At 38.5% G+C, this 25,719-nt stretch overlaps 1 protein-coding gene, 1 long non-coding RNA gene and 1 pseudogene across 3 annotated transcripts; 1 reads left to right on the top strand and 2 right to left on the bottom strand.

Moving 5' to 3' along the window:
- On the bottom strand, positions 1-4,598 carry LOC113051464 (zinc finger protein 408-like; annotated as a pseudogene).
- Positions 3,520-14,424, top strand: LOC113051465 (uncharacterized). Its single transcript, XR_003276897.1, has 3 exons — positions 3,520-3,634; positions 13,711-13,932; positions 14,300-14,424. It is a non-coding gene; the product is annotated as an uncharacterized LOC113051465 (long non-coding RNA).
- On the bottom strand, positions 12,401-23,789 carry LOC113051461 (synaptotagmin-13-like). 2 transcript variants are annotated; one of them, XM_026215233.1, is made up of 6 exons: positions 23,303-23,789; positions 20,695-20,899; positions 19,700-19,837; positions 16,761-17,077; positions 14,284-14,407; positions 12,401-13,951 (listed from the first exon to the last, which is right to left on the bottom strand). In XM_026215233.1, exons 1-6 carry the CDS (start codon positions 23,474-23,476, stop codon positions 13,647-13,649), a joined length of 1,263 nt encoding a protein of 420 aa, XP_026071018.1. In that variant the 5' UTR covers positions 23,477-23,789; the 3' UTR covers positions 12,401-13,646. The 2 variants fall into 2 exon arrangements, with proteins under 2 accessions (XP_026071018.1, XP_026071016.1); XM_026215231.1 differs by having other exon boundaries at positions 14,284-14,410.
- Between the last annotated feature and the right edge of the window lie 1,930 nt (positions 23,790-25,719).

The following is a 25,719-nucleotide window of genomic DNA, read 5'->3' on the forward strand; positions in this document are numbered from 1 at the left end:
TCAGAGATCACCCTTATATCAAAGTGGAACATTCTTTGCTTTCCGGGGAACATGAATCACAGATATTATGAAAACATGATGATACGCTTCATATCTCCAAAGCTATGTGAATTCATGCGTAAGGACATATTATACAAGTTCTAACATTCAAACAAAAAAAAATTTACAAGTCTGTTTAAATATTTCACACAGTGCTTTTTGTTGTTGTTTAAATATATTTTATTTAAATGTAAATGCATTTTTGTTACATGCCACCAGAATCAGCGTTCCTCATGTTAGTGCTCTGCTTATCCACTCATTTATCAGTATGTACTTCATGTAAAAAGTACAAACATAGCATTTCAATTTTCCTGTTAAGGTATAAATGACGTGCTCATTTTTAACTCCAATACAACAGATATATCATGAACTAATTTGCCAACCCAACTGTGTTTTGCCGATGTACTTGTACAATGTCTGTATAAACAGTGATGAAACAAGGTCCACTGCGCACAGGAGTCAATATTTACTGATACGTGCCACAAACGCTCCTAAAAAAAAAAAAAAATCAAAGAACAGCAAGACTTAAATTCAACAGAGCTTATACATTTTCACAAAGGTTTTTCGAGACATAATATGAAGAAAGTTCAGTGTCACAGCCCTGTCTCTATTTCTACAGTCTCTGCCACTGAACCTAGACCGTCCTGGCCTTGTAAAATGACCAAGCAATTATTAGCAACATGTTCTGGAACTACAATACAGTCACTGCTGGCATCGTCTTCCTGCACAACTAGGCATTTAGCATTAGCTTCATGTTCCTGAAGCTCTATAGACTTAGAAGGCTGTTCTTGCACTACTATACACTTGGTATTGTCATCGGAGACAATAATCTCAATGATATCCTCACTGATCTCAATGCGTTCAAGCCCCTTTTCTGCTCCTTTTTCCAAAACAATTGTGCCACGGTGGTAGACTCCAGAGTCCAAAATGACACCTTCTGGGTGAGACACCATAGTGAAATCCTCTGAGGCTTGAACATACGCCACAGCCTGTCCCTCCTCCAAACCACTGCAGTCTGTCCCCTCCTGCTCACCTTCTGCTTTCTGGCCTGACCTTTTGGGTCGACCTCGAGTCGGTAACGCATGACCAGAGTCTGAGTGATGTTGGTGCGACTGCAGATGCCGCTGTAGACTCTGCATCATTGTGTATTTGGCTCCGCACACCTGGCAAACATGTGGCTTCTCCTCTAGGTGAGACTTCATGTGGCGCCGTAGCTTGGTTGCCATCGTGTACCCTTTCCCACATTGTTCGCATTTATAGGGTCTGTCTCCCGTATGCAGGCGTTCGTGGGCCCGCAGTGTGTGAGGGTCCCGTAGAGCCTTACCACACACAGGACACAAATACACCTCACCCGTGTGTGAAATCAGATGCCGGCGCAGTTCAGGCACTTGGGAAAAGCGCATCTCGCAGTGGTCGCACTGGTAGGGTTTCTCACCCGTGTGGATGCGCATGTGTCCCAGGAGATTGCCACGTTGACGAAAGCTCTTGTTGCAGTGCTGGCAGACGTACGGCCGCTCTCCGGTGTGTAGACGCATGTGGTTCCTCAAAGAACCAGAATTGGCCAGTTCTTTATTGCACTCTGGACACTTGACTTTGGGAGCCTGGTAGTCGGGCTCTTTCGTCCGGTGGACTTCCCTGTGGACGCGCAGCGAGGGCCGGCGAGCAAAAGCTTTTCCACAGATGTCACAGACGAACGGTTTCTCGCCGGAGTGAAGAACCTGGTGCTCCTTGAGGTCCCGTTTCAAGCCGTAGCTTTTGTCACAGTGCTGGCACTGAAAGGGCCTCTGACCGCGATGCATCAGTAAGTGGGCTTGGAAGCTCTCCTGCGAACTGTATGCTTTCCCACACTCAGTGCACGCGTACGGCTTTTGATTCTGATGTGTGAATTTGTGTTTCTTCAGATGGCACAGCTGGAAGAAGCTCTTGTCACACTCCTCGCATTTGTACTTCCTCTCTCTGATAATAAAGTGAGGAAAATCCTGCTCAGTTTGCTCTGCTTTGGAATCCTCATTAGTACACAACGTCTGCATTGTGTTGTCTTTGTTATCCGAGAGCTTCTTCTTGCTGCTTAGGCCTGACCTGTTTTTTGATTCTTGTCGTTTGTAGATATGCGTGGTTGACGAGTGCACTTTTCGAGGTTTAGCGGCAAGGCGAGAGCTGGCTCTCAGGTTTCTTTCTAGATTCAAATGTTCTGATGATGTCTGGGCTTGTGATGCACTCATACTAATGCTTGGACTCTCTTCTCTAGCAGGACGCTCCTCGCTCTGCTCAGCTTCACTGTCCCCGTGTGCCTCGTCCACCCCATCCTGCTCCAAGACACTGGAATCACAGGCTTTAGACTCCTGCACAAGATTTTTCTCCTTGATTGGAGCTTACCTTGTGTGACACTTTGAACAGGATCTGTCAGAATACAAAAGTTTCCACATTTACTAAGAAAAACATTATATCATGGCCCTTATACACAGTGTAGATATTATGTATAAACTCACCTGCACAGCCTGAGAGGTGATCTAAAGCAATGGCCTCTAAAGCATCATCTTGTTCTCTGTTTGGTGTACTACTAATTTCACAGGCTTTTACTTGCAGTACTTCCTTTTCAAGAGGGGCTTTTTGTTGATCTTTCCAGAGGAGCAGTTCTGTCCCTGGCTGAATGTCCCGACAGACCCTGAGGCCTAATTTTCCATCCACCTCAAGCACACTGACATTGCTCTCTACCTCATTTTGAGTGCTGCATGCAAACCTGTGGAGGCAGTTAAACAAGTCTGATTCTGTGTTGTCTTGATATGCAACTTAGTCATTGTATTAAATATAATACTAAATGAGTTCTGGGTAAACTTACCTCATCCAGTAGATTTTATCTGAGATTTCGCATCTGAACTCATTATGGCATGCATGTTGCAAACCCTGGATAATAACAAGATTTACTTCTTATGTTTTTGCTTCCTACTTTCACTACTCACTTAAACAGTTAAAAACAGCAACAACTTATGTAATGCTAAAACTGCTCTTGTTGAGCCAATTGAACGTAGCTATGACATACAGGTGAGAAGAAATTGTAAAGGCTGCTATTATCTAGAAGCACATATGCTGTAGTGGTACTAAACCAGGGGTCACCAAACTCGGTCCTGGAGGTCAGGTGTCCTGCAGAGTTCAGCTCTAACTTGCCTCAACACACCTACCTGTGAGTTTCAAGTATACCTAGTAAGAGCTTGATTAGATCAGGTGTGTTTGATTAGGGCTGGAGCTAAACTCTGCAGGACACCAGCTCTCCAGGACCGAGTTTGGTGACCCCTGGACTAAACGAACAAACCTTTGTCTCAGCTGTATGGTGCAGAATGAAATCTGAAACACACTGCTATGCATACCTCAGCCTTTTCCTTCCTGATTATTCTGTCAGGTTCCTCCAGACCTAGCAGAGTGCCTCTCTCCAGCACGCGCCCAACACACCACAGACCCAGCTGCCCATCTTGGGCCAGAGAAGGACCCAGGGTCAGCCCTCGTGGTACTGATCTCAGCACGCTGTGGATGGAGTCTCTCATGTTCCCGCAGTCTTCATCCCTTCCAGTCTCTGTAGCCACTAGATAAACACATGACAGTAAGACAAGCTGCTACTCTTTCATTTTGAAAACTGTCTGTCGCTCAGAGAATGAAGTGATAAAAATGAGACATCACTTACAAAAAAAAACAAAACATTTCTGATTCTAAATAAATCTATATTCGGCTGTTAATTTTTCATTAAACCATTTTTCCTTCTTATATTTTTATAAGGTATTTTATTACACTATTTATTTATTTTTCAGATTTATCAAAAAGATTTCCCTCGTCTTAAGATTTCTCATATTTTTACTGTTTGAAGGAAAGTTTATATTAATCTATTATGGTTTTACAGTTATAACCACAATGGAAGTAACTGCTAGTCATTTTTGTACTATACGAATTAATGCAGTTGCTAAATTGTAAATGCAGTTTTTATAACAGTGTGGTAAATTCAAGACTTTGGTACCCTTTTATGTGATAATACTGTTTGTAAGTTTTAAGCCATGTGCAGTTGTAAACTAGAGAGTATAATGGGAGAGCAGCGCTAGCTGATGACAATATATGTATGTACGAAGTTCAATATTACTGTCCAATGCATTCCATCTTTCATAAGTGAAATAAAATGTTATACAGTAACGCGCAATGTCCTATAACTCTCCAGCAAATATTGTTTTTGTTGTATATCTATAATAAACCTTCTTCACAGAAACAGATTGTGCCAAAAACCAGCGTTCGTCTAGAAAGTATTAGAATCTGAAAACATAAGCATGAGCATAAACATGTTCAACCAACTCAGGGTTATATTTCCTCTGCGGATTGGCCACTCGAAGGTGTTTATTCATCCAAAACTCCGGGAAAACTATCGTTCTCCAGCCAACGGAGCACCGAGCGGAAGTCAGGTAGCTGACTGTCCCAAAGAAACGGTTCCCTCTAGAAACAGCTACCGCTGCTCTCATCCTCACCAGAGAAAGATCAAAGTAACTTGGTTTGGAATTTGAGTTAAAAGAAATTTCATGATATTATAAAGCCTTTTAGCAGATGCTGACAAAAGTGTCGTATATACGTTACAGGTATATAGATGTTCCTCGGCTTGTCGTTTATGTATTTGAACCGCTGAACTAGGAGAACCAACACTTACTTCAGATCATTAAGGAGGTTTTGATGAGCTACGGTTTAATCTTTAATTTTAAATAACGTTTAATGTCTTAATCTTTTAAAATTTAAAGAGACTTAGAAACAATCTAAATGCAGACAAACTTTCCAGCACTAGGTGGCGCTAGAGACACAGCTCTGCTTTACATACAGAGGAACACAGCTAGAGCACTAGACAAAGTCCTTCTGGACGTTTTGACAAAAAGACCAGCCCCCGGTTTCACAGACTAAAACGCATGTTTGAGCTGTCTCAACCTAAAATATTTTGCTCTGACATATCTTTAAATATGTCATTGTTCTGTGTCAAGATGCTCACCTAAGGCATTTTTGTAATAAGTCGCTTAAATATAATTTTACTGAGGCCTAGTGCTGGTTTAAGCTAAGCCCCGTTTGTGAAACCAGGTCTAGAGGTTAATAAGTATACTTTAAAGTATAAAAGAGCATGACATTCTGACGTAGTGTTTGTATTTTAACGTTTTCATGTTGGCTATTCACACTTTGCCCACAGTGTCAGTACAAATGCAAAACCTAGCAGATTACTTCGATCTACTGCTTCATCATTCAACATGTTTTAAATTCTACAAGCTCTGACATAACATTAATTTCCTTAGAAATACACAATACACCAGCACAATCACTTTTCCATGCCACTAAAGCCTATCAGAATCTATACTATATCTTTTTGCAATGCCATTAGAGAGCCTTTAAAATAATAAATAAATGCATACATATATGAAGTCTTTTTCATTTTAATCAAAAGCACAGGTGTTGTCCTTCATCTACTCACCAGTATTTCAGTCTAGCTGAGGTAACAGTGTTAGTTTAGACCACTGCTACATCAATTTCAGATTATTTAGCTATTTGCTATTTTTGTATCAAGAGTTTCAAACATATGCTAAATGCATTTTAAAGATTTCAAGAAATTGAACTGATAGTAATACACTTTGAGATTTTGTGAGCTGTCCCTGATTGTTATGTAATTCTGTAATAGCGAGACCGGAGCAGAAGATGCAAGAAATATATTTTGCAGAAAGATATGTTACAGTAGTCTAATATGCCTGAACAAGTGTGTGCCAAGGGCAAAATTTCCTTTTGTTATGCTATGCTGGTAGCATAACAGTGATTCGTAAAGGCTAGCTGGATGTCCAGTATGCATAGGTGATCATGACTGCTGTAATGGCTGGCTTTAATCACAGCAGCTAGCAGTGCCACTTATATGGCACTTACAATGGAAATGGATGATTTGTATAAATAAATGTTTTTGTCAGGAAGAAAAACCTGTATTAGATCTCTTGATATATGTGCAGTTCAAGGACTGCCTTAATTCTTTGTGGCATAGATTCAACAAGGTGTTTTAAACATTCCTCAGAGATTTTGGTCCATGTTGACATGATTTGTCGGCTGCACATCAATGATGCAAATCTCCTGTTCCACCACATCCCAAAAATTGCTCCATTGGGTTGAGATCTGGTGACTGTGGAGGCCATCTGAGTACAGTGAACTCATTGTCATGTTCAAGAAACCAGTCGGAGATGATCTGAGCTTTGTGACATGGTGCATTATCCTGCTGGAAGTAGCCATCAGAGGATGGGTACATGGTGGTCATAAAGGGATGGAGATAGTCAGCAACAATACTCAGGCTGTGGCATTTAAACGATGCTCAATTGGTACTTAGGGGCCCAGAGTGTGCCAAGAAAATATCCCCCACTCCACAATCTCCAGCTGACCTCTGACATCAACGAGTCATTTTCGTCTTGCCGCTCACTGGATATTTTCTCTTTTTCGGGCCATTCTCTGTAAACCCTAGAGATGGTTGTGTGTGAAAATCCCAGTAGATCAGTAGTTTTTTAAATACTCAGACCATCCCGTCTGGCGCCAACAACGAATCCATGTTCAAAGTCATTTAAATCCTCTTTCTTCCCCATTCTGATGCTCAGTTTGAACATCAGAAAGTCATCGTCAAATTGATTCAGATATTACTCTTAGTGGCAAGAAAAATGATTACTTGGTCCTGGCTCAAGGTCCAACCCCCTACACTTGAACAATGGCAGAAGGGGTTGAAGGAGATATCACAAAATCACACCCCAACTTCACTTGAAAATTGATCAGTTTAAGGATCTTTGGGACCCAGTTATTCAATATTTGGGCTGGACACAATAAAATGTGAGTGAAGGGGGGATATTCTTTTTGCATTTATCTTGCTTTTTTTTTTTTCAAAGCAGTAAAATGCAGATAAAGAATATTGCACTATAATTGTATGCTATGGGAATATCTAACCGAAAAAATGTAACTGTTATTTTGGATACAAATTGATATTTTACTATGACCTTATTCTTATTTTTTGTGTGTGTAGGACACTGCCGCATTTGCCGTTGTTCTTCTGTGTTTGTAAAAAAAAGAAAGAAAGAAAAGCCAAGTAAGATGTGCATCTGCTTAAATAAAAAATTTCAACAAAAAAAAAGAAAGTCGTCGTCACCACATCTAGATGCCTAAATGCATGAGTTGCTGCCATGCTTGGCTGATTAGCAATCTGTGTTACCAAGCAATTGAACAGGTGTACCTAATAAAAGTGTCCAGTGAATGTGTGTGTATATATATGTATATTTATATATACATGTATATATTTAAGATATAAATGTGATATATGTGTGTGTGTGTGTGTGTGTGTGTGTGTGTGTGTGTATTCATATATATAAATATACACAGTACAACCACATATATTATGTAAACACAAACTTTTATTTTGGATGCGATTAATCATGATTAACCGATTTGACAGCATTAACACATACACATATATACATATAATTAATTTGTTGTTGTTGTTTTACTTTTATATGCATTTGACCCTAATATACATCACAGTAGAGCAGCTTATAGTGTCAGAAGACACATCCAGTCACAGTGAATGTGTCAAGCAGCTAATTCTTTAATCGCTTACTTGCCTCTGCATTGAAATTCTATCCGTTTGTTTTCTTGAAGATCGATCAGTTTCAGTTTTTTCCCTCTTCATTAGCTCTGTTACTTTCCCCATATCCTCTTATCTCTGTCTCCTTGTACCAGTTATTGACCTCTCTACTCTGGTAGAATTGATTATTGAATTGTTACTGTTGAGGACCTGCACATTTAGTCTGTTAGTTTTGAATCGATTGTTGAGGATGAGGAGATGGTCTGAACTGATGTTTCTAAGCCTTGATGTTGTTCAGCAGTCCTTCCTGTTAATGACCAGCCAGCCCACTTGATGAATGCAGAAAAGATCTCGATCACTCAGCCTTCCCACGTCACCGTGGCAACATGATCAGTCTAACTAACCCAGGAGAGGCTCAGAGGGCAGACTGGATGCAACACACACACACACACACACACACACACACACACACACACACATGACCCGCTCGCTTCAAGCTGTGATATGTAAAACATGTAGCAACTAGCAACCTTCATTCACAGGTTTTATGGTGGCTTGAATGAGCAGAGACCACATTCTCATATAACATCACATCTTTCTGAACATTTAAGAAGGACCAAAAAGGTTTGCATAGGACCTGATTTTGTTAATCAGTTCATTATCATCTGAATGGAGCTGCAATCGTGTTGTGAATCAAGACTGTGTCCATGCATGCTTGTGTGATGGACACAACATTAAAGGAATAGCTCAGCTCAAAATCAACATTTTCTTACCCTCAGGCCATTCAAGATGTAGATGTTTCTTCAAAGAAGCAGATTTGAAGACATGTATCAATACATCACTTGCTCACCAGTGGATCCTCTGCAGTGAATGAGTGTTGCTCGCCAGAATGAGATGAAAACATAACAGTAATCCACAAGTACCACTTCATCAATTAACATCTTGTGAAGCAAAAAGCTGCAAGTTTGTAAAAACATATCCAATATTAAAGCTTAACTTCTGGCCAAAATACCAGTCCATAATCCATAACACTTCACCCAGTGAAAAAGTCCATACCTTGTTGTCATCTCATTAAAATCCACTTACATTTGTTTAACTGTTTTGATCTGAGCATTTTTTTTTTCTTGATATAGACAAGACTAGGACACTTATTTTCATTTCAGACTTAGATTTTTGAATCCATAAATGACTTTTAGGTCTCACTGTACATGGTAGTGACTTAAGAGTGTTTGTGTGTGTTCAAGATGTTCTGCTCATCTCCCTCTGTTTCTGTTTGAGGCAGCTGATACCACAAAAATTCAGCAATATTAAACATGCCACAAAAAAGAGAGGAAGAGACAGAAGAGCTGATACAAAGCAGTACAGGTTGCTTCATGCAGTGTCTTTTTTTTCTCCCTGATTCATCTGAGAGCCAAATTTCATTCAGCTCAGCATCAGAATCGTTTTCTAGAGCAGCTTTTCCCTCCATCTATATTTCATGTGTTGTTTCTTCAGGAAGAATATGGTCTTGTTCAAAGCAGTGTTGTGGTCAATGTGAATGAGGACAGTGCTTTTAATGCTGTCCATGCTGGGCAAAGGAAGGAATGAGCTGTAATTTTGCGGTTTTCAAACAGTAAACCATAATGAGAGCTTTAATGAGCTCTCTCTCTCTCTCTCTCTCTCAACTCAATTCATGTGAGCTTTATTGGCATGACTTGCACAGTTTTGCCAAAGCATTAGCATATAATACATAAACAAAGCAAGAATAGATTTATAAATCAGTACATAAATAATTAAATTAATAAAAACCTTTTTATAAACAAGACATATGAAAATAGTTAAGATATTGTCTTAACTAAAAAAAACAAAAACAAAAAAAAAAACAACGTACTACCATGTACTACACCATGTGTAGATGCAAAAAAATAAAATTGCTTTAGTTTTGTCCAAGGGCTGACTCTCTTCATTTGTGGCATGTTGATAGGTATTTTTCTGCCATTGCAATCGTGCTGAAATTTTCTCCTAAAATATTACTTAATTTTTCTGCCTTTGGTAATGCCATAAAATGTGGTTGTATTTCTTGGAATGTAGTGAAATCTGCAGCTCTAATGTTGTGATGTTCTCGTGGCTGCCATCTCTGTCTGTGTCGTCCTCGCTCTACACCAGTGATCTCTCAGTCTGTACTTTGTTAGTGTCTATCTCAATTTGTGCTCTTTTACACAGCTCATGTATTCTGCTGGTTTATAGATAGAGCACAATCTTCTTTTGTATTCTAGTGGCATCTTTCACATTTTTTAGGCAATGTGATTGTGTTTTTGTAACTGTGTGATTCGGTGGGGCCGGATTGTGCCGTGCTGGTTTGGGTGTAGTTTGAGCACCAGTTGTCCTCTACAGCTTCTGCTCCTGCCTCTGCAGGGCTTGAGTCTGGGATGAGCTTGGCTCACTGCATTTGAGGTGCTTTTTGAATACTAATTAATAATGGGTATTGTCCTAATTCAGCTCTGCACGAGTTCTTTGGGGTTGCTCTGTTTACTTTTAAGATGCTTTTATAAATTTGTATATGTATAGTTTCGATTTCTTCTTTTTCCCATTTAGAGAAATCTTGGGATTTTAAGGCTCCCCACATATCGCTGCCATAAAGAGCAATTAGTTTGACTGACTTCTGTTGAATTGTATCTTTGATCATGTAGAAGACCCCCTCTTTCCCTTTCCTTTTAGTTCATGCACAGCCAGATTGACGTTCCCTGTTGAACAGATTTTTGTTCCCAGGTGTATTCGTGGGTGTGTTTTTGGTTGATTTTAAGAGCCCATGTTTGACTGAACAAACTCTCACTCAGTACATTTAAATGAACGTTTGCACAGTTTTATTCTCCATTAAAACATCTGAATGAACTTTAGATATGTGTCGTGTATAACTAGGAAAGAGTGGTGAAAATCCTTTCCACGTGTCATTCTCTCCACTGTTTCACATGATCAGAAACATATTTATGTGAATTTACTTGCGAGTTTTGAAGAGCACAACCCTGATCAATAAGGCTGTTGTCAGTGATCAGCCATAATTTTTCCCTCAGTCCTTCTGAAATAAGGACAGTAACAGACAAAAGACATTTGTCATGTGACTTGTAGTGTGTTCTCTCATTCATTCATTCACACACAGCTCCTCTGGGAAGAGCGAGCCAGCAAAATCATTTTTAGCTCTGGCAGGGCAATATCAAGCAGGTGGGAGTTTGTTTTTTTATCAGTGGAGTTATGTAAGAAGCTCATGGGTGATGCATTGCAGTTGCCGCTGGTATCCTGTGTCATTTTCAATGCAGCCGAGCAGACAGACAGTGGACTCGTCCATTCTGATTACACAGGCTATAATAAAACCAGGTACCGTGCTCGGTCGTGCCCACCACTAACCACACAGAACACATTACTGTCACCTGTTATATCAACAAGACACTATTTATATGTAAAATGAGAGGGAGAAATAAAAGGCAAAAGAAAGATTACTTTAATATTCTGTGATCCATTTAGTTTCCCATTCTTGCTCTCTTGCAGTCTTTCTCTGATATACAGTATTTCTCAGCGTGTGTTCATTTGCCGCTGATTGTGGGAAGTGCTGCTGTTGGTCTGGATATCTGTCACTTCCTGATATTGCTCCTCTGCATGTCATCTATCAAGTATAACCAATTCTGTAAATAGATCATTCAAATCTCTGACATTAAGCAAACACGTGCGAAATAGCACATTCTGAGAAAGGAATATTTATTTCACACCAACACGTGGCTATTTGATTCAAGCATATCTGTAGATTAAAAATACAGTTCTGTCAGTAAGAAATCGAGAGTGTTATGCAGTAAGTCATGTAGATAGACCAGACTGCAGTGATTAACATTGCATTGGTCATCCCTCTGTGGGAACGTATCAAGCACAGCAATGATGTAATTCAATAATCATTACACTGTTAATATTCAATCATAACTGTAGGACAAATAGAGATTAAAAATTGTTATCTAATGTTTTTACACATAAGATGGGGGATTTCATTGCTTTTTACTGCTACAAGGAAACTCTACAAATAGATTTAAAGCTTAAATTGATCAAAATAGCTAAACATATCTGACATAAACATGATGAATAATTTATGACCTAACTGGAGATTTTATTGTAATCAGGTCACACAATACAGATTAACACTAAAATAAACAACAAATACTTCAGCAAATATTTTGTGTGACTTAGCTGAATGTTCACTTACAGCTGATTGATTTAATTTGTCATTTGGTTGAATCACTGCTTTGTTGATTATAGCACAAAATATACATTTCTTCCAAGACAAATGCACAATATTTGATTTTAGTGGTATTTGGCATGTCACCTCTAGAATGTGCACTCATGGTGAAACACAATCCCGTTTTTGGAAAGAATCAGGGTTGGTTGTGTTTGGCAACAATTTGACTTGGATTTGGAAAGAAGGAAGCATTTTTAATGGGACAAAATTTCAGCATTTTACAACATTGAGCTATATAGATCTGTAACTTGATGTGTGAAGCATGTTTTCCCCACAAAATAAATTATTTTAATAAATAAATGATTTCCTACAATCTGTTATACAATTTTATAACTGAATTGCAAGAAAAAAAGATCAGAACTGATGTTACCTTACAATTGCAAGTTCCCAGAATTGCATGTTTATATGAGAGAGATCTAATAAAAACTCAGAATAGAAAAAGCAACTTGTTCAAAATTGCTTCTCAGAATTGTGTGTTTATTTCTCACAATTCTGTTTATACATTTTTGTTTTTTTTCACAATTTAGATTTTGTTTCTCGCAGTTCTGGGGAACAAATTGTCCGTCTAATTGTCTAAGTGAAATAAAATGAGCAATTACCTTTTTTAATTTTATCTATTTTTTTAACAGACTTTCATAGGTCTCCAAACTGAGTAATTTTCATTACAGTTATGAGTTTAATTTTGTCATCTAAAATGTCCTAAAGTACAATAATGGCAGAGAACACCATCTTCTATTACACTCAAGAGTATAAAGTAACTTTCCTGGAGCCTGGCAGAACCTGTTGAGATACTTTATCCTAATACACATATGGTATATAGTATACATATCCTGCTGTTTATATATATTTACATTTTTGAAATTAAAAGACAGTGGTCCATTTAAACTTTTTTTCTGTATTCATGCATCTTGAGGAGACTAAAGCTGCACTATTGAGACCCTGTATATTAATTTAGTGTGTTACTGCTGTAAAGGTACCAGCCACAATCTACAGTCAGTGCAGGGCTCCATCTTTCCAGCTGTGACAGTGTGACTAAGCGGATCCATAAGCTTTCATAGGAGGGAAACCACACTGCTTGCTATTAAACTTAAAAATGAATTATATTCAAATGTTTTTCTAAGTGTTCCCGACCACAATAGACTGATTTCTGTATTCTGATGCGCTCAGAAAAACCCTGCCTGTGGATCATATAAGGGCTTCATCTGACAAACAATGCTTTAACCTAATATTTGTTGTGATTGTTTATTCAGGATGAGTTATGAGGGACATCTGTTCTGCCAAACCTGGTTAGATACAGTAGTATAACCTTTCTCCTGATCTAATCCAGCCAGGCTTTACACATCAGACCTGAGCCGTTGCTTCTCTCTCCCATCGGTCACTATGATATTGACTGAGTGGGCTGTTCAGTCATATTTATATCTGACAAGTGTTAGGAGATGAGGATGGCACCAAGTCGGACCAGTTTAAAATAGCAGTGAGTAATTTAAAGACTCATTAACAACAGCAAAGCTAAATGCAGCACTGCTTACATTAAAATACTCTAAACTACTGTGTAACAATATTAGTACTGCAGAGAAAATGGTTTCATATTACAAAATTATAACAACTGGGTTCACGCATTATATCTAGTTAAATATTTATTATATTGGAGTACTATGTTTTTACACAGCAATAGAGTAGTGTCCTAAAAATCCAACCACACATTTAACCAATCATTGTGTGCAGGTGAAGTTTTGCAGAATATGAACCTGTATTCTAGGTGTATAGAGGGTGCCACATAGCAATTTGCTTGCGTGGATTATCTAACATCTGTTTCCAGTGCTGCAGGCCGGTCCCAGAGGTGCGGAGACCCAGCACGCAGCGGCCCAGCGGGAGAAGGGTCCCGGGACTGGCCAGGTTCAGTACCTCCAATTCAACGCTGGATTTAGCCAGTAACTCACTGGGCAGCTCCAACATCATCATCTCGTTCCAGACCGGATTCATCTTGTGCTTCACTCGCCGCGTCTGCTTCTTCTTCAGCTTGGCATTTAGATGTTTCAAGGTCAGCTTTACCGATAGATCTATCAGAAAACATACAGGGTACAGTGTTCTCTTTATTACACCTAAAACATTGACATTAATAATGAATGTACTGACTTTATTTAGAACCTTGGGTGAGCATAAGAGACATCTTTCAAAAAATCAAAAACAAACTATTATTCCCTCTGTTTTAAATGGTAGTGTATTTAATTTTATTGTTAAATGCATTGAATTGAGCTGATGAATGTTTAGTTCACTTCCATTTTAGAACAGAGATAATCCAGACGGTTATGTAACTAATAGTTGATTTGGGATGATTTGTAATGTTCATATTAATTTAAGTGTCGTTATGGTCATATGTTGGGGTAAATACCTATGTTATCTTTCAGTTTGTCTGACTGTAGTCCTCTTGCCTTCATTACCACCACCCCAAGTCTATTGGCTGCTGGCAGATAACTGAGTGACAATAGAAGCTCTCCAGATGATGATGCCACTTCCTGCTGAAAAAGACTGGGTTACTTCTTGTGTCAATTTTTTATTATTATTATTAAAAGCATTGACTTGAAAAAAACCATTTTGTGTCAGGATATTATACTTAACTCTGTCTTCCCATAAATATGGATTTTAGTATTTGCATATTCATAAAGGTCTCTTTGCAGGGTTAATGAACTTGGCTTTTGACTGCATAAGGAATCATTTCATGCAAATGTTCTGGTAATCTGCTGATTTGAAATTGTCAGATTGTCAGCACAGTCCTCACATTAAACACTCTGAATGATAGGATTTCATTAGCATCATGACCTTTTCCAAACCTTCCCTGTCTTTAGTCCGCCCCACATAATCAGCTGCACGAGCAAAACATGACATTTTCTTTTCACAAATTTTCTGAAATATAATCTGGTGCTTTTGAATTATCTCGGAATAAACTGGATTTATCAGATGATACGGAAAGCTTTAGGGTAATGCAATCATTATTTTGATGAACATTCTTGTAATTGAGTCAAATTAGCGTAATATTATTATAACTGATCAAGTCTGGATTTGAACTGAAATCACATTCAATGCATGCAGATATATCTGCCCATATACACATTCATCAAAGAAACCTAGCAGCAAGAATGGAATTAGAAAGCAGGAAATAATACAGTCCAAGGTCTGCCATTCACAAGCCAAAGTCCTATCCTGAATATTCATACACGAATCATGTGAAAAATCAGAGCACAAAAGGATAAAGAGTGTGTGAACATTTTGTTTTATATGAACAAATAATACATTTATAATGATGCTTATATAACCCAGGTCAACATCCTTTTTATCACAGGCCTGGACCGAAACATATAGTACATTCAAAATACACACACAGACACAAAATCTCTCTCTCTCTCTCTCTCTGTCTCTCTCTCTCTGACTCTCTCTGTCTCTCTCTCTCTCTCTCTCTCTCTGTCTCTCTCTTCTCTTGTCCAATGGTAGTTAGTAATTCCAGGCATGTCTTTGTGTGTGTGTCTGTAAGAACCGGATCTCCTCTGGGAGGTGCGATGACGCAGATAAAGATCTCTAGCTCTGGAGGTCTATGACATCATCAACAGATCACACAATAGTGGGGGTGGACTGCATGCGCAGATATGTGTGTGTGTGTGTGTATAGCTTGGGACCCAAGAGATTGATTTAAAACAAACAAGGTGAGGAGGGAGTTCAGTATCTTCAGATGAAGTCTCAGATCTATTCTGGGATGTCCAAAAGAAATGTCTGAGGCACTTTGCACTTGTGGAGACTGAGGAACAAATAAACACAGCATCCTACGCTAAAATATTAATCTGGAACCAAGTTTGTGACCACGACAACCTCTTATTGTGAAAAGTGTGTGAAGAATATCACCTACTGCTGTACTTCATATGTTTTTAATGTTTAGAATGTTTCAATATGTTTTTACTTTTTATTCAGGTCTATGTTTCAGTTTTATTTCATTTTATTCAGGCCTGTGTTTTAATATGTTTTTATTTATTCATTCATTTATTTATTTTTACTTTGTTCAGTTTTCTTATACAACAAACTAGATCAAAAAGTGTGGTCCAAAAAAGAACAACAACAGTTCGGTGCAAACAGATAAAAAAGTAACCGGAAAAAGTCTTAATTGTCAGGGATAAATATCTCTCATACAATGAAAAACATCGATCCAATCAAAAGATCACAATTATTACATCTTGAGGGAATAAAGAAAAATAACAAATAATGTTTCTACTTTTATTTAGGAACAGGTCTATTCATATTCTAACATTCATAGCAAGGCATTGCTCATATAGTGTGTGTGTTTTATCCACTAATTTAAATTCCTATTTATTACATGACTTACTGGAACACTCTGTTCTGATATTTGGGTCATTGTTCATTTGTGGTGGTTTGTGTCGTCTCTCTATTTTCTAACAGTTTATAAATCTTTAAATACTAAGAAATCATAAAATGTTTGCATATTTGTATTATGTAGGCTGAAAATTTTGTGCAAGAGTTAAGAGTTACATTTATTATTTCAAATTCATATTTACCTGAGTTTGAGAGATTTCATGTGTAACAATATCTGCATGTAAGCAGCCATACCTCAAACCCCGTCCTGGGATGTAAAAATAGCTGTTTAATCACACATGAAGTGTTTATATTGAGAATACAAATTGTATATAATGATTTAATATTTTTCCATTCAAACAGTCAGCACTCGATAAACGCCAGAAGAAATAATGATGAAGATCATCACAGTGATGAAGTAAGGACCAGCTGACAAAGTTTGTATTAACTGCATCACTCAACTAAATGTAATAGTGCAAAATGTGCAAATGAATTTTAAGCAATGTTCCTCACCTGTTTAGGTGGCTGTAAGTCAACCCAGCAATCAGCATCCAGCATCATGCTTATATCAGCCAGCTTAAAGCGCATCGTGCCCAGAGTGGAATTATGGGAGAATCGATCACAGCAGTGAAGTGAGAGGGCCACTTCTCCATCTAGACTGTCTGTGTCTTCTGTGCCCTCCACGGGGAGAGCAAACACCAGCTCCTCTCCCCACTGCACATGTGCGGCTAGCTTGTGGATGGCTGTCTGAGCGTGCCTCTGCTCTTCAGAGACGCTCACACACCCTGATATATATCCCTCACATCCAGCCTCCACTGATATATTCTCCGCTGCAAAAAAAAAAAGAAGAGAATATGAGTCATATTATAACAAGGAGCAGGATGACAAATTGGGCCACATGAAGCTGCTCCAAGCTGCAGAGGCACCAAATGTTTTTTTTTTTTTGACTCCTCACTTTTCATTCCTTGCTAAATCTCAGCCGGCATGACTGATCCTCTCCCCTTTTCCTGTCGGGATGTGCAGAATAGAGGTTTTGAGTTTAAAGCAGATTTACTCTCATTACCGATAATGATGCGTATCAATCACGGCTGCTACTATTGAAATGGAAATTCTGTGATTAAGAGGCTTTAAGCTGCCTGAAAGAGGCTTTTATTTCTCTCAAACATTGGTTTAATCACAGAGAGTTTTGAATATCAAAACCACCCTCTGTTCCAGCCTTGAAAGCAGAGCAGAACCATTGTACAGTGACACCTCTATCCCATAAACACAACACACCTGGCTAAAGATATAAGATTTAAAGATATATTTGCTCATGCTATGTGACCTTCAGATGACCTGTGCACATACTGAAAAATGCTCCTACAGCTTCACTGGAGCTAAGTGCAGAACTGTTTGTGTCTGTCGTCTGAGTTGATGTGTTTGTAAGGCCTTTGCACAGATATTTCCCCCTGTTTTGCAATAGAGCTGTCTAAAGTCAGAGCCAGTCTGCAAATTTTGGGAGTTGACAGAGACTACATTTTTTTTAGCTTAAGGATATGATTCTATCCAGTATCCAAAGGATAATCAAAAATGTTCTATATTTTGAATCTGATTCAGTTGTTATTTTTACAGAATTTACAGAATCAATGATTTGGCTGCAGCAACCAAATGATCAGTACATAATAACTTAAATTTGTGTTATTTTAGTATTATGTATGGTATATAATGGTATAGCGTATAGTTTTGTATTTTATGTTTTAATTTTAGTTTAAGTTTTAGAAACTTTATTATGCTCTTAATTAGGGGTGTAACGATACGCGTATTCGTATTGAACCGTTCGGTACGACGCTTTCGGTTCGGTACGCGGTACGCATTATGTATACCGAACGGTTCGTTGGAGTAATTAATTATATTTGAAAAAAAAAAAAAAAGAGAGAGAGAAATATAATGATATGCGTTCAACAAGGTAGCCCAATAACCCAAACAACGTAACAGGCAACGCCCCTGACACTCCCGAAGAAGAAAAAAACACCATCTTATATGTTTATGTTAGGCTACTCAGCAGGCACTCGCTCACTCAGTACGCGCTGAAGGCTCGTTGCAAAATAGCCAATGCGTTTAACAGACTAGAAATGAGAAGATCCCCCAATAACCAACAGGTCTGGTGTTTGGGTGCACTTTGGATTCCCTTTAAGCTATAATGGTGATGGCAAGAGAGTGGTGGATAAAAAAACAACGGTATGTCGCATCTGCAACATGACAGGGTACACCAGCGGGATTACAAAAAAAAAAAAAAAACCAGCGGGAATATCTGGGATATATGCGTCAGTACTATCTGGGAAAAGACGAAAAAAAGGAGAAACATGCACGCAGCAAACTATCCCTGCAGCATTTAGACACTATAGCTTACAGGGAATCCAACCCAAACACCAGACCTGTTGGTTATTTTAGGATCTTATATTTCTGGTCTGTTAAATGCATTAGACATTTTGCAACGAGCCTTCAGCGCGTGCTGAGTGAGCGAGCGCCTTAGGGGCCGTTCACATATCGTGCCTAAAAACGCATGGAAAACGCTAAGCGCGTCTTTCTCCTGAGGCGTCTGTCTTTGCAAAGCAACAATGACGTGCTCTCTCCATGAGACGCGGAAATTTCAGCGAAGGATAAATGGATTTGCAGCTCTAAAAATCGCTTGCAGTAGCTCTGCTACTGAATTTATTTCAAAATTGCAATCCATATACAACTATGATCAGCTGTTCCTTCATCTTGGCTGAGCTCTCAACGTTGTTACGGGAAAGGATGAAGCTGATTGGTTGGTTCTTGTCACATGACCCGCGGTGCGCTTGCGGCATTCTGAAAAGTTGAGATGTTTTTACATTTTGCTGTATCTAAAACGTATCGAACCGAACCGAACCGAACCGTGACATCAGTGTATCGTATCGAACCGAACCGTGACATCAGTGTATCGTATCGAACCGAACCGTGAATTTTGTGAACCGTTACACCCCTACTCTTAATAGTTTTATTGGTAACAAATCTTTATTTTGGAGTTTAACATAAAAACCAACTTTAAAAAGTTTTTTTTTTTTAAAGCGACTGCATATTTCTTCTTTTTTTCACAATCATTCAGATGGTACACTTGATTGAAAATACTTTCTGACTTGTAAAACAGTGAATGGCAAATGTTTATTCAAAGTTATATTGTGCATTTCTGTGTTTGGGTCTGTAAACACCTTTCTGTAGATTGAAAAGATGAAACTGAATTTGTGATTGGAGACAGTGTGAAGTGTTGCTAATGAGTCTTCTTATAACATGACAGCATTTCCACAGGAATCCAGATTGTATGTATCCTTTGAAACACCTGTTGGTAAATTATCACCAAAAGGATGCTACACAACACAGTCTGAGATTCACCTGCAATTCACAGGTGCCCCACTTCCTTTCTAGAAACATCAGAGTAGATGAATGTGTGTTACCTTCTACAATGCTGATGTGTAGCTCTTCATTTTCTTTGTGCAGGCTGATGGAGAAATGTAGTTTAGGATATAGGATAGAGCTACTTTTCGTCATGGCACCAGTTTGCTCAGATGTGCAGGGCGTTTCATCTGTGGAAGCTGATATGAAGAAAATAAATATAAAGGAGATTCAGCTCTGGTTAAATTTTAGGAGCAAACTTTCTCATTTAAAACCAATGTATTCTCTAGGACCAGAAAAACATTACATACTAGTTAGTTCTGGTTCTCCTGGGACTTTTCACTTTTTCATGGCGACAAGTTACTGTCTTTTTAAAGTGAGTCATGGAATCACTTACATAACCGATTCAGTCAATAACATTGATTCATTCAGTATTCATTCATTCATGAGTGCTGCTCGAAGACATACAGTACAATATCAAAAATAGACAATGTAAGCAACAATAATGCATACAAAATATTCCTATGTAACCCATCACATGCCATCGCTCTGTTAGTGTGACTCTCAGCTGACAGCATGACATTGAAGTAAAACACGTGCTGTTGAATTCTTCAAAAAGGTAGCACTTCTTATCTTTCTTTCTCTGCATCTACTAGTGGGTGGATAAACCTCAAACCTTGCTCAGAAAGGAAGGTCTTGAACATGAATTATTATATTGTGTGCAACCTTTACTTGACATGATAGAAGCTGTGAGCTATGAGTCAGATCAATGTATGTCAACCACCGGGCATAATTATAGTAGCAGGTTTCACTGCTTTAATATGAGAGGTTGACAATTGCCTCTGGGCCACAGCTGCAACAGCAAATGCCATTTCGTGTCTAACATGCTAATGGTGTTTAATGGGCGAAATTGTAATTTCCAAGTTGGTTCCAATTTTCCAAGCTCCAAGTGGTCTGGAATGCATAAGGAAGCCGCACACACACACACACACACACACACACATGAACACAGCCTCCCCCATCGAGTTCCATTAGATTTTAGCTGTCATATCCTTACCTTGCCGCGGGAGGGAGAAGACATCCTCGCGATCGGTTGCCTGGTTACAGGTGTCGAGCGCTGCAGCAGACGTGTCATTGGCAGCTCCATGTTCTTTGTAGTTTATTACCTCTTGAGAAGTGACACAAGGTTTGGGGCAGTAGATTTCAGGAAACTTCAAAGATGCTTGAGGCTGGATGGGCTTTGTGGACTTCTGCACACTGAACTAAGACATGTACATAAATAATACAATTATGAAATAATATGATTGGTTTGAGAATAGATAGGTAAAACAAAAGTAGTAGGTTACTCCACTCAAACTATTAGGTGTTCTGCACACAAAGTTCTTAAAAATGATGATGGAATATTCAGAACACATTGATTATGCCAAGTAATACCATTCCAGTAATACTTGATCTTGACCAAAGGCTAATCCTAATCAACCAAAAGGAATATAAAAAATGAATACAGTCTCAGTATGAATGAATCATTTCCATTCCTTCAAAGCTTACACAGACATACTCAGCACTGATTTTAGAAAGCTTGGCTTCACTTGAGACAGGGGCATTCCACTAAGGGGCTTTCTGATGACTGAATTTAATGTCTCATTGAGGTTTTGATGTGTAGTGTCTGAATAAAACAGGAAATCATGAATGAAAAAATCAATACCAGAACACTCCATTTCCCCCAGGTGGGCAGTTATCATGCTGAAATAGAGCGCACAGAGAAAGGAGCGAGAGAGGATATTCTTATACACCTCTCATCTTCCTCCAAACTCATCTTCATTATTAATAAATACTGGTGCAATGAAACAGATATGAGACTGACCTTATCTCTAAATATATATACTGATACACATGCACATACAATCCTCTAGATACAGACAGGCCAGTAACACACAGCTCTGTCTTCACTCTGGTGCTTTTTAGACAACATCAGCAAATGAACTATAATCAGTTTTTGCTCATGTCTGCCTCAGATTACATTTTAATTGGGCATATCAAAAGAGGCTGAAAGATTTAAGAGGGAAATGAACACTCTCACAATCAGCACCATCTCTTTCATAAACGGAGAGAATGATTGGAGGGATTGTTGATTTCGCAGATTCAAGTCATAAAAATGTAATTTACTGTGTTACCCAGAATGTCACAGATTTTGGTAAAATTTGGATCTATAAATCAAATGGCAGTGTTGTGCACTTAATCACATTGTGATATGGACAAGTGTCTGTGAATATTAAACCACAAAAAGACTACTATTTTAATGTGCCTGTATGTTCTGTGTGTCTCATTATTTTAAATAGCCCAGTTTCATGTACTATACACATACTGTAAGCATGTGTGATGCTCGTGGTGATTTCAGCATTCATATTCTGTAATGATGCTTTGAATCTATATGCATTAAAAGGGGGAAGCAATTGTGGGAAAAAAAGAAGAAAATTTCAAAGGGCTCTAGAACAATGGATAAATGTCCCTATAGATCTAGTGTCACTTTTTTTACTTACTTTACCTTCAGCATACAGCCACACACATATTATGGTATTATAGGAAGTGTGTGGGGAGGGGTCAGTTGTTGCCAACATCATGATGACCAAATGTCCTCAAAAGGAACAAATCTGAAATTTTGTACATTATGAGCACCAGCCAATGGCTCCCATGAGAAAAACAACTTAAAAAAAAAAGAGAAAGAAGAACAATTGTGTGTGTGTGTGTGTGTGTGTGTGTGCGCGGCTATGTGAGTCGTGACTCAGTTTCAGGACTGTTTCAGGGAAAGCTCAGCAGATGCTGAACAACATCAGTGTGAGAGTGTGTGTACAAGAGCATGTTCGTCTGTGTTTTTAAGTTCACAGACAGACAAATCATTTCTAAACTAATTATCTCTTATAAAAGTACTCTGGACACACTTGTCCTTCACCATTCTTAACTTGTTAAGCCTGTTACTGGATGAACTCAATGTTCTTTGAATTAGTTCAAAACGGCGGTTTCGTTTGAATTCATATGATAAACATATAGTTTTTAGGAAAAAAGTAAGCATGAAGGCCCAATCCTAAACATAATGGTCACTGGAGAGGGAGCAAATTATATGAAAACCTATGAATGAGACCATACAAATTCATACGAATTAGCCACCAGTTTGCCAAAATATTTTGTCATAAGAATGTGTTGGCTTTTCTCCCCCTGCAACACCAAGCACTAGTAACAGCAGCAATTTAAAATAAGGTGATATGTAGACAGCTACACTGCATTACCTTTCGCAGCCATTACATTTGATTTACAATGTATTTACTATATAATCATAGAGCAGAACACAAATTGTAAGTACATTATATTACATTATAATTAGGCATGTAGATTATTCAATAATGACACAGTCATCTACCAAAGACCTTTCAAAAACATGCAAATAAATCATTTTTAGTAGAGCATCATTGTTTCTGCCTCAGTGTGCTAACCTGTGTTATGTAAGTGCCACTTCCCTCCTTCCTCTCAGGTCAGAACATTTCACTCGTGGCAGATCCCAGTCTTTGTTCTCATATCTGTTTGTTGTTTTATAAGCTGTTCTGTGTCTGTATTTAAAATCAGATCTGGTTGCTGGTCCATGGCTGTGTGTGAGGGAGTATTGGTCTTACCTGTGTCAGAGTATGCAGGATACTGGGTTTGGCTTTCTCTGGGTCTGCCTCGTCCCCTCTTTCAAGTTTCCCCTTTTTGCAGCTCTTGCACAGCAGCGAGAGACCACACAGCGTCAACAGTCCAGACACGGTTCCCAGTGTAGCCCCCAACAGTGCGGTCGCTGACACGAGCATTCCCACCTTGAAACAGACACCCAAACACACCAAATCAAGTGAAGAGGAGAGAAGAGGAAAAACGGGGATAATCCACTCTTTAGTGATGTGACTCCATGGTGAGTGAGGAGAAGGAGGAGGAGAGAGCAGATGAGTGGAGAGCTGCTAGAGACATAGAGTGGCACGTGTATGTGTGTGTGCGTGTGTGTTTGTGATGCACTGTCTGAAACCAACTCAGCCTGGCAGACAGAGCAAAAAGGAGAGAGAGTAGGAATGAGAGACAGGCATAGACAGAAGCGAGGTAATCAAAGGGGAGGGGTTTGGATGGCTGGCAACTCCTCCTCAATAAGGAGAAGTCTGTCACGGTAGCCCACCCCCTTCTTCACCAAAGTGGCTGTACGTCAGCCTTTACGTCAGAGCTGCATGAACTCACCTTCACACACTGGGTGTGTTGTAGCAGAGCTTTATATATACACTCACAGTAAAGATTCTTGAAATAATTAGGTTTGAAGGGTGTCATTAATTTATTTATGCATGGCATATATTTTCTATCCATTATACATTGCAATTTATCAGTTCATGCTGAGAATCCATGACTTTGCCTTTGCTAACACCATGATGCATGCACTGCTGTTGGAGTTAAAAAGTTAAACAACATTAAAGGCATTATAGGGTTTGGTTTTATAAATTTAATAATAATAATGTTCATGCTGATTAAATTTACATTTCTGATAGGCCTATATTATCATGTGGTTTTGCTCTATTTGCTATATATATATAAAATAAACGAATCTCACATTATTATTTTGTGTGTGTGTGTGTGGGTGTCTTAATAACACAATACAACTTTTGACTGATGCTTTCACAAGAACAAATTTGAACTGATGCCTAAAGGTATAAAAGTGAGATTAAGATTTTTTTTAATATAATGTTTTGATAATATATTTAAGGTTCGGAATTCATTTCTTTAAAAAGGTGGATCTGTCTTTGATTCAAAGACATGAAGCGGTAATCTTTGTTCGCTTTGACCTTGAGAACGGCAGAAAGAACATGGATCTATGACGCCATCTTGAGGTGATAAACAAAGCATTTCAGCCTAATACATTACCTGAATAAATGTCAAAGTTGTACTATATAATACTTACAACCCTTGCTATTATTTAAAGGCCATATATCTCATTCTATGGCTGTATGTATTCTGTGGGTCCTTATTAAGAAGAGGTTCCGTTAAAAATACCAGGACTGAATTCAGTTCCGTTATCGCTTGTAGTTGAACAACTCTAGCAATATTTCACAAATTAGCAACATGGCTTCTGAATACAGCGAGTGTAGTGTAGTCCGATACCCATGAGTCGGTCCAGCTTTTTGGGAATGACTTATGAATCAGTCGAAGCTGTTAAGGACTTTCACGCAGTTTACATTCACTAGCTATATTTTGTTCTAGATTAAAGTGACAGTTTTTTTTCATACGATACTGTGTAGTTAAATATATAAGATTATTCGTTTGAATCTGTGATTTATGGCTATATAAAGAAGACTGTTTTGTATTATTATTTTTATTTAGTCCTTGGCTAGGGACAATTTTTTTTACATAAAATGTTTACATAAATTTGTATTTATTACTGTGCGGTTGATCTCATCATTTGCTTTTGGCAAGATTGTATTTCTTTAAAAAAAAAAAAATCTCAATAAATTAGAATGTCATGGAAAAATGCATTTATTTTTCGATAATCCAAAATTTCCAAATTGTGAAACTCATGTATTAATACAAATTTTGTGCACACAGAATGAAGAAGTTTAAGCCTTTGGTTCTTTTAATTGTGATGATTTTGGCTCACATTTAACAAAAACCCACCAATTAACAAATGATTAATATCTAAACCAATTAGAATATGGTGACATGCCAATCAACTGATGAACTCACAACACCTGCAAAGGTTTCCTGAGCCTTCAAAAGTGTGGAAGGAAAAGATGCACCAACAGAGAGAATCACAGCCTTATGAGGAGTGTCAAGCAAAAAAATTATTCAAGAATTTGAGTGAACTTCACAAGGAATGGCCTGAGGCTGGGGTCAAGAGACACCACACAAATGGCTACAGTTGTCATATTCCTCTCGTTAAGCCACCCCTGAACCACAGACAACGTCAAAGGCGTCTTACCTGGGCTAAGAAGAAGAACTATATTGCCCAGTGGTCCAAAGTCCTCTTTTCAGATGAGAGCAAGATTTGTATTTCATTTCTCTTTGCCTAAAGCACCAAACGTTG

The sequence above is a fragment of the Carassius auratus genome, chromosome 32 (genome assembly GCF_003368295.1).
Source record: "Carassius auratus strain Wakin chromosome 32, ASM336829v1, whole genome shotgun sequence".
NCBI lineage: Eukaryota > Metazoa > Chordata > Actinopteri > Cypriniformes > Cyprinidae > Carassius > Carassius auratus.